This window comes from Crotalus tigris, unplaced genomic scaffold (genome assembly GCF_016545835.1).
Source record: "Crotalus tigris isolate CLP2741 ecotype Arizona unplaced genomic scaffold, ASM1654583v1 scf7180000018553.2237530, whole genome shotgun sequence".
Classification (NCBI taxonomy): domain Eukaryota; kingdom Metazoa; phylum Chordata; class Lepidosauria; order Squamata; family Viperidae; genus Crotalus; species Crotalus tigris.
In genome coordinates this window covers 1,789,526-1,806,728 of record NW_024097074.1, presented here as the reverse complement: position 1 = coordinate 1,806,728, position 17,203 = coordinate 1,789,526, and the positions used below count along the sequence as shown (strand labels likewise).

The 17,203-nt window shown below is 40.4% G+C and overlaps 1 protein-coding gene across 1 annotated transcript in view; it reads right to left on the bottom strand.

The window, feature by feature from the left end:
* Window positions 1-17,203, bottom strand: part of SLC2A13 (solute carrier family 2 member 13) — a 68,204-nt gene that overhangs the window by 30,230 nt on the left and 20,771 nt on the right. The window contains exon 4 of the mRNA XM_039354500.1: window positions 12,677-12,785. Coding sequence (XP_039210434.1) covers window positions 12,677-12,785 — 109 coding nt within the window. The remainder of the gene's footprint in view (window positions 1-12,676; window positions 12,786-17,203) is intronic.

Below are 17,203 nucleotides of genomic sequence, written 5' to 3'. Positions count from 1 at the left end.
TAGTACATTCACTGATTTGGACAAGGGCGAGGTGACAGATTGGTCTTTGGTTATGGAGAGCGGTAGACAAAACGGTTCCTTTCCGGCAACTTTTCTTTTCGGTGACCCGAATGTTACGCTCTATCAGATACCTTGATTGGAAAGACACAATAAATTTGCTCCTTGGAAGATTCTGGCCGAATGCTTCAAGTGTATCTCTCGGCATCCGTTGTATTGTATTATTTCAAGAAATTAGTGAGCATAACACTGGAAAGAGATCTTCAGAGAAACATGAGAAAAAGGCATAGTGTAGTTGTGCAAAATGTGATTTCTTTCCTTCCCTACACTTAAAGACATTTCTGAAACCCAGCATCCAAATTAACTGCCCTGAAATATTAATAGATCGATGGAATGAGTTCTTACTTAGGTGGCAATAACCACTGAAGTAGCAGATTGATTGGTTGATTGATTTGTTTATTTATAATTTTTGTTTGTTTCAAATTTATGGCGATCTATCTTTCCATCCATCCATGTTTCCATCCATCCATCCATCCATCCATGTTTCCAACCATCCATCCATCCATCCATGTTTCCATCCAACCATCCATCCATGTTTCCATCCATCCATCCATCCATCCATCCATCCATCCATCCATCCATCCATCCATCCATCCATCCATCCATCCATCCATGTTTCCAACCATCCATCCAGCCATTCCATGTTTCCATCCAACCATCCATCCATGTTTCCATCCAACCATCCATCCATCCATCCATGTTTCCATCCATCCACCCACCCATCCATCCTCCTGCCAATAATTCTCATTATTTTGCATCACCCATGAAAGTTCTCCTGAAGTCCTGAATATATCCACCCATCCAGTTTTTTCATCCATTTGCTCAAATATATCCTTTTTCACAAGACTGGTTTAAGCCTACTGTAGTAGTTACCCTGAAAAATAGAAATTATTGAGCCTGGGGGATTATCGTTCACAGATTTAGTATTTCTAGTTGATTAGATAGCTTGTTTGTTGGCTATCCAATTACCCAGCACAGTCCAACATGCAACCAACTTTCAGCCAATAGCATTTCCAAAATGCAAAACACAAATAAATGTCTCTATATATGGAAACACAGTCACTACCTTTCATTGTCTCTAATTCTATCCAACCTAATAATATGTTTTGAGTTATTATTAGCCACTATCAGTCCCTGAACAGTTAACCTATCTACTAAAGATGTTTTCTCTTTTGGGATGCAAAACTAAAAATAACAGATATTATCAACCTATGATGATACTTCAAATTCTTTCCCCTGTTTACGTACCATGTTGATTGGTTGGCACGCCTTAATAATGGACTACAGTAAACTGAAGGAAGAGTTTAAAAATAGGGGTTGAAAATAGCAAGCAGCATGCAGAATGACGTCAGCCAAGTGATCAAGACAATGCTCATGGCATTTGAAGAGTGGTCCAGCACGAGAAAAAAAACCCATCTTGCATTTAAAAGTATCCCAGGTCAGGGGGTGTCCAACCTTGGCAACTTCAAGATTTGTGGACTTCAACTCCCAGAATTCCTCAGTCAGCATGATAGATAGAAATGATAGATAAAAAATACAGATAAACGATAGATGATGGATGGATGGATGGAAGGACGGACGGACAGGATAAATACATAGAGATGATAATAAATATAGACAGATAATAAATGATAGAGATAATAGATAATATAGATAAATTAAATAATAAATGATAATGGATGGCTAGGTAGATAATACATAGAAAGGATAGATAGATAGATAGATAGATAGATAGATAGATAGATAGATAGATAGATAGATAGATATAGGTAGGTAGACAGACAGACAGACAAGGTAGGTAGGTAGACAGATAGATAGATAATAAATATAGGTAGATTGTTGGAATATTCATGAACAGGAAGAGTCATGTGATAACTCAGTCAGCCAATGGGAAGAAAGTGCTACTGAGTCTGTGCAAAAAGAGTATTGAGTTAGGAGCTGGATTTCCAGTCTCAAGGTTTTGTCTCTGGTCTGTCTCTGCAAGAAGTCTTCGTTAAGCTATGTTGCTGTAAAGAAGAACGGTATTGTAAATATTTTTATATAAATATAAAGTTATTTTGAATCAGCTAAATGCAGTCAACGGTGAGAGCTTCTGATTTATTTTTTCACCAATACAGAAATTAAAATTCTCTAACATAGATGATAAATGATGGATGGATAGACAGATGGGTAGATAGATGGTAGATAGATGGATGGACGGATGGATGGACGGATGGATGGACGGACGGAGAGATTTCACGGATAAATGCAAGTTACCTTGTGACAACTTAATGTGACTAAATATAAAGAAGAATTAGAAAACAAAATTCAAGACAAACAAGATGGAAAATGCATTATCTAAACAGGTCATGTTCTCCTGGTTCATAGATAAGAGTACGAGAAAACTTTGTTTTTAAGTAAGCCTGAAGAAAAAAAAAATCAATGACAAAGATCCATAATAATAACAGCCAGGATTGAACACAATTAGATTCATCCTCACAGGAGGAGAAAAAAAACCCCAGCTAAATGAAGGCAGAAGATGAGTGCTGGAGAGACCGAACAAACTGTTGAGAGACTGAATAGAATAAACAGTTGGAAGCACCATAGAGATGCATTTTTCATAGTGCCTCCTTTGATTAATGCTTAATGACATAATCAGCTTGGGGAATGAGATTTATAACCCGAACATACGATGTCTTAGTTGGTGATTCTGATTACTCTTTTCTTCCTTGCTTTTATAAAGCATGGTTTGTTTTCCAAGTTGTTCCACAGAGATTTACAAAAAAAGAAAAAGAAAAAAAAAGACTTATCTTGTCTGCAGACTCGTAAGATTAAGAGATAAAAAAGCAACAGAGTTCAGGCACTGATTCCAAAACGTTTTCCCAACAACCAGATGACACAGCAGCAGCTCCCCAATCCCATACTGCTTTCGGGAAAAGAGTGCAACAGCAATAATAATAATAATAATAATAATAATAATAATAATAATAATAACAACAACAACAACAACAACAACAACAACCCCCAGTGAGGCACTACCTTGACCCCCAGTGAGGCACTACCTTGACGTGGTTGTGGGGCTTGTGTACTCTGAGGAAGATGAGAGCTATGCCAGAGGTTCAACCATACTGGACAGGTCTCATCAGAGGAGTCAGACAAAGAGTGTCTCTCCCATAAAAAATATGGTGAGACGTAAATTTCAGAATGCCATACCGGCTCGGACGTCGCCCGGGTTAACAAGGTCCGCGCTAGATATTGGAGTTCCTGGATATCTGGTGAAAAATGGGTTACAGGACTCAGGACTGTTGGCTGAGCAACCAGGGCCAGCAGCTGCAGAACTACTGGAAGAAAAGGTGTTTACCCGTCGCAGATACACAGTGATGGAAAACAAAGAAATAATGATCTGTTACTACAGATCAAGTCCAACAAGAAGAGGATATCTAAAACGAATGCACCAGTTCTGGAAAGAACAACATCCAGAATCAGAAATAACAGAACAGAGACTAGCAGATCAACGCCGATTTATAACACGAAATAAAGTATTCACAGAAACAGAATTGGACGAACTGCAAAGGTTTACCCAGGGCAAAGAAATCAAAGCCTTACCAGAAGTAATTCAGAATGTAGAGGCAAACCAGGGGGAGTTGGCAGTGAAGGAATCCAGCAGAGATATACAACTGTTCTCATTTGGAAACCAGGCACCTCTTCCTCAGGAAGAACAAAACCCTCTAACTAAAGAAATAAAAGAATTGAAACAAAGAATAACTGAGCATCTAGAACAGCACAAAAACAACAGAATAAGGCTGCCTGCATTGAAGCTTGTTTCAAAGAAACAGCTAGCACAAGCATTAAAAGATGCAAATACTGCAATAGCAAGTATAAGCACCAATTCACTGCAAGAAACAAACCAACTAATGTACAGCACAGCTGCAGTTATAACAGAATACCTGGGATGTAAAATCAACAAAAAAGAAAACAAACAAACAGTGCACCACAAAAATGGAAGGTTAGACTAGAAAATAAGATCAGCAAGTTAAGATCACATGCAAGCAAGCTAGAACAGATGAAAGAAAAGAAGCTGAAGAACAAGAAGACCAAAGAATACCTAATCAAGAAATACCACTTAGAAACAAGGAAGATCAAGGAAGCACTGGAAATAATAAAGCAACAAATAACAGCTATAGCCAGGAAAATCAGTAGATATGAAGCTCGAATTGCAAACTATAGGCAGAACCTCCAATTTCAATCCAATCAGAAACGTTTCTACCAATCCATCAATGGAGAAACTGCAAGGAATCAGTCAGTACCTGACAAGGAAGAAACAGTGCAGTTCTGGAAGCAGATATGGGATAACCCAAAGAAATACAACAAGGATGCGGCTTGGTTAAAAGAGGTGGATGCAAATAAAACAGAAGTTGAAATGAAAGAACTAGTAATAACAACAAAAATGGTAGAAAAAAGAGCAAAGAAAATCAAAAATTGGTCAGCACCAGGTGAAGATGAACTGCATGGGTTTTGGTTGAAACATCTAACTGTTATCCACCCACTCATTGCCAAACAGTTCAACAATATACTACAAGGAGGAGAAATTGAAAAGTTGCTAACAACTGGGAAAACCTACCTAATAATGAAAAATCCAGCAAAAGGGGCAACATCAGGTAACTACAGGCCAATTACCTGCTTACCAACAACTTTCAATTACTAACTGGTGTGGTAGCTGATGCAGTACAACAGCATCTAGTTGAAAACAATCTCTCTCCACCTGAGCAGAAAGGAAACTGCCCCAATAGCAGAGGAACAAAAGATCAACTCCTAAATAGACAAAATGATCTTGGAAAACTGCAAGGACAGGAAGACCAATCTGAATGTGAGCAACAATGATTTTGACTACCCCAAAAAGGCATTTGACTCTTCTGCCACATGACTGGATAATCAAGGGCCTAGAAATAAAGGAGTAAGTAGAAACATCAGAGAAAATTTGTGCAAAAAATCGATGGCACAATGGAAGACACAGTTGCAGATCAATGGTGAAAAGCTGGGAGAGGTTAATTCAAGAGAGGAATATTCAAGGAGATTAATATCACCATACTATTTGTTATTGCACTGTTTCCTCTGCAACAAATACTGAATAACTCAGGGACATGGTTTCTCAAACATCAAAAACAATCTGCTAGACTATCCCACCTCCTTACATGGATGATCTGATGAAGCCCTGTATGAAAAACATCATTGAAATAGAATCGCTGCTCAACACTGTCCGTATATATAGCCAAAATATTGTTATGGAGTTTGGCTTGGACAAATGTGCCACACTTACTATCAAACAAGGAAAAGTAGTGAAAACTGAAGGAATCAAGATGCCCCACGAAAATAACATTATGAGTCTGGATGAGGAAGATTACTACAAATACTGGGTATCCTTCAAGCTGACAACATCAAGCACACTGAAGTCAAGAAAAAGATTAGAGGTGAATACATCAAGAGAGTGAAGAAGATCTTAAAGTCCAAACTCAATGGAGGAATACCATAAGGGCAATCAACACCTGGGCAATCCCAGTCATTAGGTACACAGCTGGAATAGTGGACTGGACTCAAGCAGAACTAAAAGCAATGGATAGGCAGAACAGAAAAATAATGACAATGAATCACGCCCTTCATCCACGCAGTGACATTGATAGACTTTATCTACCCAGGCAAATAGGTGGGCGTGGAATGCTACAAGTACATCAGATGGTTGAAGAAGAAAAAATGGATTTGGAAGAATATCTGAAGAACAATGATGAAGATGCACTGAAATTAGTATATCAGGAAGGCTTACTAACTACTGGAGAGACCAAACTGGCCTACAGGAAAGACCAAATGAAGAACAGAATAGAGGCATGGGAAGGACAAAGCACTACAGGCCAATCCATTAAAAAAATAGTGGAAAGCAGATAATAATAAAACCTGGGCATGGCTAAGAGCAGGAAAATTGAAGAAAGAGACCGAGGGATAATTCTGGCTGCACAAGACCAAGCCTTAAGGACAAATGCATACAAAGTCAAAATTGAGAAGACAGCAAAAGACAGTAAGTGCCGCCTATGCAAATAAGCTGAAGAAACAGTGGACCACTTGGTAAGCTGTTGCAAGAAGATTGCACAGACTGATTACAAGCAGCGGCATGACAAAGTAGCAACAATGGGCATTGGAAGATCTGCAAAAATTATCATTTGCCTGTAAACAAAAACTGGTGGGATCATAAAATAGAGAAAGTCATAGAAAATGATAAAATTAAACTGCTCTGGGACTTCAGAATTCAAACAGACAAGCACCTGCAACATAACACCCCAGACTTAACAATTGTCGATAAGAAAGACAAAAAAGTCTGGATAGTAGACGTGGCAGTGCCTGGAGACAGCAGAATAGATGACAAAGAACTGGAGAAGATAACAAAATGCAAAGACCTACAAATAGAAATAGAAAGACTGTGGCAAAAGCAAGCAAGGGTAGTACCAATAGTCATAGGCTCCTTGGGTGCAATCCCAAAACAACTGGATCACCACTTGAACACCATTGGCATTGACAAATTCGCTATTAGTCAATTGCAAAAGGCGGCCTTATTAGAAACTGCTTCCATCCTGCGACGATATCTGTAATACCATCAAACATCCACATCTGCCTATCCCAGGTCCTGGGTAAGGACTCGATAGGTAGACAAAATGCCAAATCCAGTCTGAACATCTGGCTGACTGTGCGATGATTGAGAATAATAATAATAATTTGTACACCCAAATTTGGTAGACTTCGAAAAAATCTGGACATATAGATTCTAAACTCTGAAGCGAATTTAAAATCTAAACAAGAAATTTAAAATCAGGGCATCAATCTATCCTGGTGGGCATATTTACAAATGTAAACTAGATGTGATAAAGATGTTAAATTGTATGGATTTTATAAAGAACAAACGGTGTTTGATACGACTTTGCTAACCTCAGATGAGAAATTATAATAATAATAATAGTAGTAGTAGTAGTAGTAGTAGTAGTAAACTATCAGAAATCTATTATCTAAACCAGAGGTCTGTAACCTTGACAACTTTTAAGACTTGTGGACTTCAACTCCCAGAATTCCTCAGCCAAATGAACAAAAAAAACCCACCCTACTGTATTGTATACCACAATCTATTTCTAGGTATCTTACTCATATAACTGAAATTGCATTCTTCCTTCCATATGTGTACTTTTTAAAAAAATTAAGCGAGAAACCTGCTAAAAAATCTTGAAAGAAAAAAAAATTAAACAATTAAGGACAAACACACAAAAACAGTTAAGAAAACAATCGATTCTAAAGGAGTCATGAGGAAAGAAATGCACAAATTCCAGATGGCTAGATGTTTACACAGATAGTCCTCGACGTACGACAATTTGTTGTAAACCCCTGTACAGGTACTCCTTGACTTACAACCATTTGTTTAGTGACGGTTTAGACGACAGCATTGAAAAAGGTGACTTATGACCACTTTTCACCTTTGCGACTGTTGCAGCATCAATATAACTTACAACCGTTTTTCACACACACCATTCCCACGATCAAAGGTCAGACGCTTGGCAACAGACTCATATTTATGACGGTGTCCTGGGGGGTCACGTGGTCCCTTTTGCGACCTTCCGTCAAGCAAAGTCAACGGGGGAAGCCAGAATCACTCAACAACTGTGTTATTAACTTAACTGCAAGGATCCGCTTAACGACAGTGGCAAAAAAGGTTGTAAAATGTGGCAAAATTCGCTTAAGAAATATCTCGCTTAGCAACAGAAATTCTGAGCTCAGTTGTGGTCATAAGTCGAGGACTACCTGTATTGCTCTTGTTTTAATACCAGACAAGGCAAAGAGAAACTAGGGCCGGTTTTGTATTATTCGGCATTATGTCAGTGAGAGCCCATTTATATATATATATATGTATGTATGTATGTATGTATGTATGTATGTATGTAGGTCTTTGGTTGTTCGGGTTTTCTCCCACGTAAAATTGGAAGTGTCTTGGCGACGTTTCGACGAAGTCCCATTCGTCATCTTCAGGCTGGTGTTTTCAGCTTCGTGCTTTGAGCAGCTGCCTGAAGATGACGAATGGGACTTCGTCGAAACAACGTCGCCAAGACACTTCCAATTTTAACGTGGGCGAAAACCCAACAACAAGACTACACAAACACCCTCGAAAACCTCAGAACATATATATATATATATATATATATATATATATATATATATATATATATATATATATTCAAATTGCAGCTTCTTCTCCTGCTATCTGTCAGGAACAGACAATAGCGTTTCACCTGGTTCATCTGGTTTGATGTTTCCCGGCAATTTATGATTCAACAATTACAAATAGTGAACTCTGGACAGAATTTTATCAATACGATAAAAACGATACGCAATAAACAAACCAGCGAGAGTGATTGTGAACGGGGACTATACGGAGAACTTTGCCATAAGGAAAGGCACAAGGCAAGGATGTCTGCTCCCTCTGCTGCGATTCATTTTCACTTTGGAAGTTTTGAACAGAAATATTAGGCAAGATCTAGAAATCAAAGGACTAGAAATAAAAGGTGAAATATATACCGTATTTTCCGGCATATAAGGCAACCCGGCGTATAAGACGACCCCCGACTTCGGCGCCGAGTCACATGCCTAGAAAGTCGTCTTATACGCCAGAAACTACCGTTATTTCCGGCGTATAAGACGACTCGGTGTATAAGACGACCCCCGACTTCGGCACCGATTTCAACGCTTTCGAAAGTCGTCTTATATGCCAGAAAGTACGGTAAATTACAAGCATTTGCTGATGATTTGGTGCTTTATTTTAAAAGAACCTTTGGAGAGGATTCCTAAACTATTGGGAAAGATAGAACAGCATGGAGAAATGGCAGGACTGAAAATAAATAGAGAAAAAAAAACAAAGTAATAGTTTAAAAACCTTACAGATAAGCAAGAAAAAAAGAGGAACAAATATCAGAAAAGACAGAATTGTTTATTGCAGATAGTTAAAAAGGTTAAATATCTGGGGATGCAGTTATTTCAGCTTCTTCTCCTGCTATCTGTCAGGAACTGGTGATAGCCTTTGATTTTATCCGGTTGCCTTGGTAATAACTAACATTATGAATCCAGTATTACCGTATTTCTCCATGTATAAGACGCTGTTTTTTTCCCTGCAAACACCCCTGTTCAAAAATCAGGTGCGTCTTATACAAGCGCAGTGTCTTATACATGGAAAAATAAGGGTAACCTCTGCAGCCCAGGGCACGCCTATGTGGGTTGCCTTGCCCCCTGCTGCGGGTGTCAAGCCCCTGTGGGTTTGTCCCTAACCGGAGAGGGGAGGGGGCAAGATCGTCGGACGGCCGAACCTCCGGATTTGCAGGCGATTGGGGCGGTGAAACTCACACGCCAGAGTGTCTTATACAAGGCACGTCTTATAGACGGAAAAATACGGTAGTTTCTCTGCCCAGTTTAAAATCCATACAGTAGTGGCCAAAATTGTGGAAACCTTTTGGGAAAAGTGTACAGTAGAAGTGCCATCTTTGGTTAAGTTTCCACCCATTTTTCTTCTAATTTCTTTATAACTGTAGCCTTGTCCACTTAATAATACTATTTTACATCGCTTTCTGGGTGACCAGTCAACTCTTCGCACCATGACTTTAATTTTATTACGTTTTACAATCTCACTAAATGAAAGAACACAAAAAACCCCCCAACCAACGTGATGGCCATCACGTAACACAGTGACAAATGTCCTCCTCTCGGCTTCAATACATGACATCAATCACTGAATCCTACTGTGATCCGATTGGCTCATTGCCAAAACAAGATGACACCTGATTGGCTCTCTAAACACTCATGTTCACTGCCTCCAGAAGTGATGAATGCTCCAACACTGGAAGTTATTAAGAAGAGACTGGACAGCCATTTGTCCAAAATGGTATAGGGTTACCTGCCTGAGCAGGGGGGTTGGACTTGATGACCTCCACGGTCCCTTCCAACTTTATTATTATTATTGGCTACAATCGGATGAAGGAAAGCTACCTGAGATCAACCTAAGCAAGTTGTGCTTCCTTTTTCTGGTTATTGGGCTATAACTTTTCATAGAATACAGTACAGATAATTGAACAAACTACGTTGCATTACATTCTTGATTAAATTATCTTTCCATTAATATATAATTTTATAGTAGTGCTCCCCCCCAAAAAAGTGGTGTTATTAGCCATCAAACGTCAAAAATACACTTTTTCCCAAAAGGTTTCCACAATTTTGGCCACTCCTGTAAGAAGGGAGAGAAAAAGCTACGTGGGGGAGAGAACTACTTCATTCTTGTAAGCAGCTTTGGGAAGGATCAGATAGGATAAGACAGAGAGGGTAGTTTACGTTTTTTTTAAAAAAAGTTAAGTCGGAAGCTTGTCGTAGGCGATCAAAGAGCCAATGAAGTTGTCCTGCGGAACGGAACACAAGCCTTGTGCGTTAATGAGTTGCTGAGTCTCTCTCAGCAAAGGCCACCAGGTCTCCTGCTTAGTGGGTTTCTTCGCCTTTTATTTTGAGAATGTGAAAACAGGTTTTTTTACGGGTGAGAAAGCGGCAGATCTGGAGAGACAAACTCCATTAGAGCACAACACGAATCAATCACCAGCCAAGATAAAAAGAGACAGCCTTAATGGAAAGGACTATCTCAGATCGATGTTGAATCACCTGGCTGTTATTTTATCCTGTGAATTTTAACCAGTGGAACAGCGTTTGCCTTCGGAAGTCGTGGGCGCTCCACCACCGGAGGTTTTTAACAAGAGACAGGACAGTCACTTGTCTGAGATGGTATAGGTTCTCCTGCTTGAGCAAGGGGCTGGACTAGAAGACCTCCAAGGTCCCTTCCAGCAAGGAAAGTCATAACATGGGACAAAACTCACTTAACAACTGTCTCGCTTAGCAACATAAATTCTGGGCTCAAGAGTGGACGTTGTTGCAACTTTTTGTTTCTAAGAATCCTTTTGGGTGAAGGCTGAGGATGTCGATGTATAAAGAAATTTCACACGGTAAAATAAACGATCCCAAAAGCAGTGGTCAGGTAAGAAATGTCCAAATTCCTGATGGCTAGATGGTGATACATCTGTACACGACTCACCTGTACAGGTAGCCCTTGATTTACGGCCACAACTGAGCCCCAAATTTCTGAGCAGGATGTAAATTGTACCACCTTTTTTTTTTGCCACTGTTCTTAAGTGAATCACGTGATTTCGGGACTGTTGTGAATCCTCGCCAGCCAGTGGACCCGGCAGCTGAGTCTGAGGAATCAGAGGAGGAGGAGGAGGAGGGGCCTGGAGTGACATCAGAGTTAGAGGAAGGCTCTGAGGAGCTCCGAGACTTACAGTCGGACGAGGAACCTGGCCCCTCTACTCGCGCTCAGGCTGGGACCCAGCTGTGCTGGGAGCCTGAGTTGGACAGTGATGAAGAACAGCTGGGACAAATCCCGGATGCACAAATGCGCAGGCAAGAGAAGCGAGTAGGACAGAGGAATGCAATGGGGCGGCTCCAAAGGCAAAGGAGAAGGCATTAGGAAGCCACGCCTTGGCTGAATTATAAAAGGGAAGGTGTGGGAGGTGCTGGAGCCATTCGTGTTGAGGATCTAGTTTTTGTGGACTGCGTTTGTTTGCCTTGGACACTGACTCAGGTCTGTGAATAATAAAAGGGGATTGGTTTTTTCCTGCGGCTCCAGCTTGCTTGTTGAAAGACGGGTTTCTCCTTGTGAGCATAACAAGGACTCTCGTAGGCTGGGACAGAATAGGGACACTGCAACCATCATGAAGGTGAACCAGTTGCCAAGCATCCAAATTTAGGTCACGTGACCATGGGGATGCTGCAACAGTCGTTAAGTGGGAAAAACAGTCAAAAGTCACTTTTTTAAGTGATGTTCTGCATCCCTTGCCTTTTTTTTTTTTTTTTTTCTTATTCTGGCCCTTCTCAGAAACCCAATTGTTTCTCCTAACTTTACTTCCACTTCTTCCATTTCCCCTGAACCTTTATAGTTTTCTTCAAGGGTATGGAATATTACAGAAATTAACATACTAAAGAAATGGTGAAATTATGAACAGATTTCCCTAAATCTGGAGAGGGGGAAAAAAAGACCACGACACTGGCATTCAATTCACCAGCTGGACAGCCATTCATCTGGGAATGGTGTAGAGTTTCCTGCATGAGGAGGGGGTTGGACTAGAAGACCTCCAAGGTCCCTTCCAACTGTTATTCCGTTATTCTCATTTGCAAGAGGTACAGATGTTGCCGCAGAAAGCTGGAAAGAACATTTTTGTTAAAATAAAAGCCACATCTGGCCTTGGGCTTTATATTATGCTGCATTATTTTAGAAACATTAGTACTCATTCACATTCAGACAGCTTCCTTCCCTGCTTGCTATGATTTGGAACAAATATTGAAAACCGATTTGGAACAAATATTGAAAAGGTTGAAGCCGAAATGTTCCCAGAGCAAATGCAAAGAGTCATATACGCATTATACTGAAAGGCTAATTTTATGTTTTGCTATTTTGCATTGTTAAACCGTTTTAACGATGTTTCTCGTCTCTCAAACTGACAATAAATTTTTTAAAAAGTGGAATGATACATACATGACTGTATTAATACCTGCCAGCTGTTGGAACATTTGTAAACTACAACCCACGATCAATTGTCTTCGAGTGGGTGCATAGCTCAGCATTCGGTAGATCACCGGTCCAGCTTCAAAAGAAAGAAAGAAAAAAAGAAAAAAAGTTTTAATTCATTTAGGGTTTTCGCCCTGGATTTTCTGCATATAATTCTTTTTATAGCATACATCCTTAGTATAGGTCAGGGGTAGGCAACCTTGGCTCTTTTATGACTCGTGGACTTCAACTCCCAGAATTCCTGAGCCAGCATGGGGGAACTATGGCCCCCTTCATGACTAGTGGACTTCAACTCCCAGAATTCCTCAGCCAGCCTGGCTCAGCTTGGAAACCTCTCCCTTTCCCCTCAGCATGGCTGGCTCAGGAATTCTGGGAGTTGAAGTCCACAAGTCATAAAAGAGCCAGGGTTGCCTACCTCTGGCCTAGGCCTAGGCCGCTTTCTGACTCGTGGAGTTCAACTCCCAGAATTCCTAAGCCAGCTTGGCTCAGCTTGGAAACCTCTCCCTTTTCCCTCAGCATGGCTGGCTCAGGAATTCTGGGAGTTGAAGTCCACGAGTCATAAAAGAGCCAAGGTTGCCTAGCCCTGGCATAGATAGTCTTTGACTTATGGTCATAACTGAGCTCAAAGTTTCCATTGTTCAGTGAGATAGTTGTTAAGTGAGTTTTGCCCCATTTTATGACCTCTTTCCAGAGTTGTTAAGTGAATCATTGCAGCTGTTCAGTTAATAACCTATTGGTTAAATTAATCTGACTTCCCAGTTGACTTTGCTTGTCAGAAGGGTGCAAAATGAACTGTGATGACCCAAGGCACAGCACAAAGGCAATGCAGACAGCTGGCAAGGTAAAGAGTTCTTTAATGGTTGCAAATTTCCTCCAAATGCTCCCACATTTGCTGGCAAGCCTCCAGCCCAAATACCCACACACACACCTTCCAGCCGACTCTGGCTGAAAGCAGTTTCAATACAGCCTGATTAGTAGACGAATGTCCTCAAGGCCATAAAGGTAACAAACCAAACCAAACATCAAGTTAATGAGTCCCGCTTGAATCTCGGCTTGCCTGCCTGCACCGTTTGCAAAGAGAAAAGTCAAAATGCAGTCTAAGGTCATCATTCAGCAAATCCACCTGATCAGCCGGTCTGGTCATCAAGGCATTCGGGCATAAAACAAGAGCAACAATACACAACTTTCCCAAGATTTAACGTTTGTTCCCGACAAAGTCCCCAATAAAGGTTATCTATCTATCTATCTATCTATCTATCTATCTATCTATCTATCTATCTATCTATCTATCTATCTATCTATCTGTTAAGTGTCTAAAAAGCCTAACAAACTGGTTTAATTAGAAGTTTCAACCCTGACCAATGAAATGTTATAAACAAAGTGGCTAAAAAGGCTGGCTGGTAAATTACAAAACTCTTGCGGCAAGCTGGGCACGCAGGTGATTTGTGAAGCAAGCTACCGTTTTTAAGGGTCTTAATCTATCCCCGTTTGCGGGAATAAAACAGAGGGTTTAAAAAAAAAATAATGCAAGAGCCTCGATCGCATATAAAGAAAGCGATTTAATGAAAGTGGAAAGGGAATTTAGATGACCCTACAAAGAGGACCCCAAAAGTCCTAAGAGTAGAAATTTCACTGACGGGAGATAGTAGCCAGGATAATAACCACTTCTGTCATATCCGTCTCCATAATGAAGTTTGCCTTTATTGATGGATTACTAGGTCCAAAAGATGTTATTGAAAAAATGTCAGCTAGAGCAGAGGTCCTCAACCTCCAGTCCGTGGACCGGTACCGGGCCACAGCATACCAGCAACCGGGCCGCACAAACAAGCAAAGCCCCATCCGCAGGATGCAGGCAGCACACAAAACCACACCCCCTCCGGTCCGCGGAAAAACCTCTCTCCACGGAACCGGTCCCTGGTGCCCCAAAAGTTGGGGACCTCTGAGCTAGAACAGAGGTCCCCAACCTGTGGTCCGTGGCCCACTAGTGGGCCGTGAGGGGTTTGCAATCGGGCTGCGGAAGAGGCCGGCGAGCGCACGCTGCTCGCGCAGAACCGTCCCTTCCCGTTCTGACATGTTTCCCCGGAAATGTTGGGGAAGTCTGAGCGGGCAAACAAATCCTATTTGACAAGACAGAGATGGTATCAAAAGTGGATACAAAGCTGAGAGATGAAGACGATGTTTTAGAAAAAGAGGCTTCACTGGCTCTACAAAAGAAACTAGCTGAGAATTTAAAAATTTAAAAATGCAAGTGACCGTACAACTGAGAGAATTTTTTTCTTTCTTCTTTTTGGATGTACAAAAAAGTCTTCTTAAACCTGGTTAAGGCGGGGTGATAGGGCAAGGAAAGAAAGAAAACAAATTCTACCACACTAATTAGAATGAACTACAGATTAGCAGAGTTAGAAAAGGAATGTAAAGTTGGTGTGCTTGATTTTCTGTATTTATTTATATATCCTATTCAAAACCACCAATCTCCCTCATAGAGCAACTGATTAAGGTTAAAATAAGATGTTACTTTTGGTTTCCTTTTATGTAATTTCTTTTTGTTGACGCCAGGACTGAAAAGATATGTTTCATGAATAAAGAGATAAATGCTAATAACCTTAAAGGAGGTGTGTGTGTGAAGAGCCACTATTTTGTTATACTGTATTTTCCGGCGTATAAGATGACTTTCTAAAGCATGGAAATTGGCGCCAAAGTCAGGGGTCGTCTTATTTATGAGACTTATTTATTTATTTATGAGACTTATATACCACTTTAAGTGCAAGCACTCTCTAAGCGGTGTACACCAGTAAGCAATGTATATATATATTTACATTGCCCCCAACAATCTGGATCCTCATTTTACCTACCTCAGAAGGATGGAAGGCTGAGTCAACCTTGAGCCGGTGAGATTTGAACCGCTGACCTGCTGAACACAAGTCAGCTAAAGTGGCCTGCAGTACTGCACTCTAACTGCTGCGCCACCTCGGCTCTTATACGCCGAGTCGTCTTATACGCTGGAAATTACAGTAGTTTCTGGCGTATAAGATGACTTTCTAGGCATGGAAATCGGCACCAAAGTCGGGGGTCATCTTATACGCCAAGTTGTCTTATACGCCGGAAATTACGGTATATATTTGTTCTGATGAAGGTTGGAATTTACATGTTTTTTCCCTTTTTCTTTTATTATATTCTAACTCTCTTTTTTCTTTTCTCATTTTTCCCCTTGCCCCTTTTTACTCATTTTTATTCTTTTTTTCTTCAAGTTACAGTGTTAGGATAATACTTTATTGCTTGTAAAAGTCTCGCTTACATAAATTTTGGGCTCAGAGAAGTACAGTGATACTCTACATTGCTCACTTTATTACAAATATTTAGCAATGCACAACAGCTTTTATTTCAATTTTGCTAAGGAGGAGATCAGTTCTGTCACTCAATGTTAATTATTGTCTGTTCTCCTTATGTTACTTCCTGGCAAAACATCTCCAACTACCCCCCACGCATTTTCAGTTTATTGTACTACTAATCTAACAATGGTTTTAAATTTAGAATATGTATACAATAATCACTGTGGGTCATTATGTAAGCGGTGAGCAGATACAAGCCTTTATTAAAAACAAAATTACAATTTAAACATAATCAAAGGAACAGATATTTCACAAAATACTTTTTAAAAAAAGATAGGTTCCATGCTCAAATTAAAACAAGGGTTATATAATTGTTTTTCAATTCTTTCATACATGAAATGTTTATTTTTTAAAAAATATTTTATTTAAGAATACTTTGAGGCAGCTGTGTATGTCTCCCCTATTTCTTCTTTTCTTTAGACTGGCCAAACCCAAGTCCCGTAGCCGTTCTTCGTATGTTTTGGTCTTCAGGCCTTGGATCCTCTTAGTTGTTCTTCTCTGAATTTTTTCCAGACTCTCAACATCTTTTTTTGTGATACGGTGACCAAAATTCCAGGTGTGGTCTTACTAGGGCTTTATAAAGTGGTACTAGCACTTCGTGTGATCTTGATTCTATGCCTCTGTTTATACAACCCAGGATTGTGTTAGCTTTTTTGGTTGCTGCTGCACACAGCTGGCTCATGGCCAAGTGATTGTCCACTAGGACTCCAAGGTCCCTCTCACAGTTACTGCCTCCAAGCCAGATCTCGCCCAATCTGTATTTGTTCCTTTGGTTTCTCCTTGCTTTTCTCCACATTTATTGTTCTCGCTGTCAGGAAATTTCTCCTTAGTTCTAGGTTGGCTTTCTTACTGATTAGTTTCCATTCATTGCTTCTTGTTCTGCCTTGTTCTCCCTTCTGCCTTGCATTAATGATTCACCTGTGGAGATGGTTACCAGCATCAAATTCTTGGGTGTGCAGCTAACGAGGAGGCTGACTTGTTCGCTCAACAGCGAGACACTGGTGAAGCGGGCACAGCATCGCCTGCATTTTCTGCGTCACATGAGAAAAGCACATCTTCCTTCCCCTGTCCTGACCACTTTCTACAGGGGGACGATCGAGAGCAT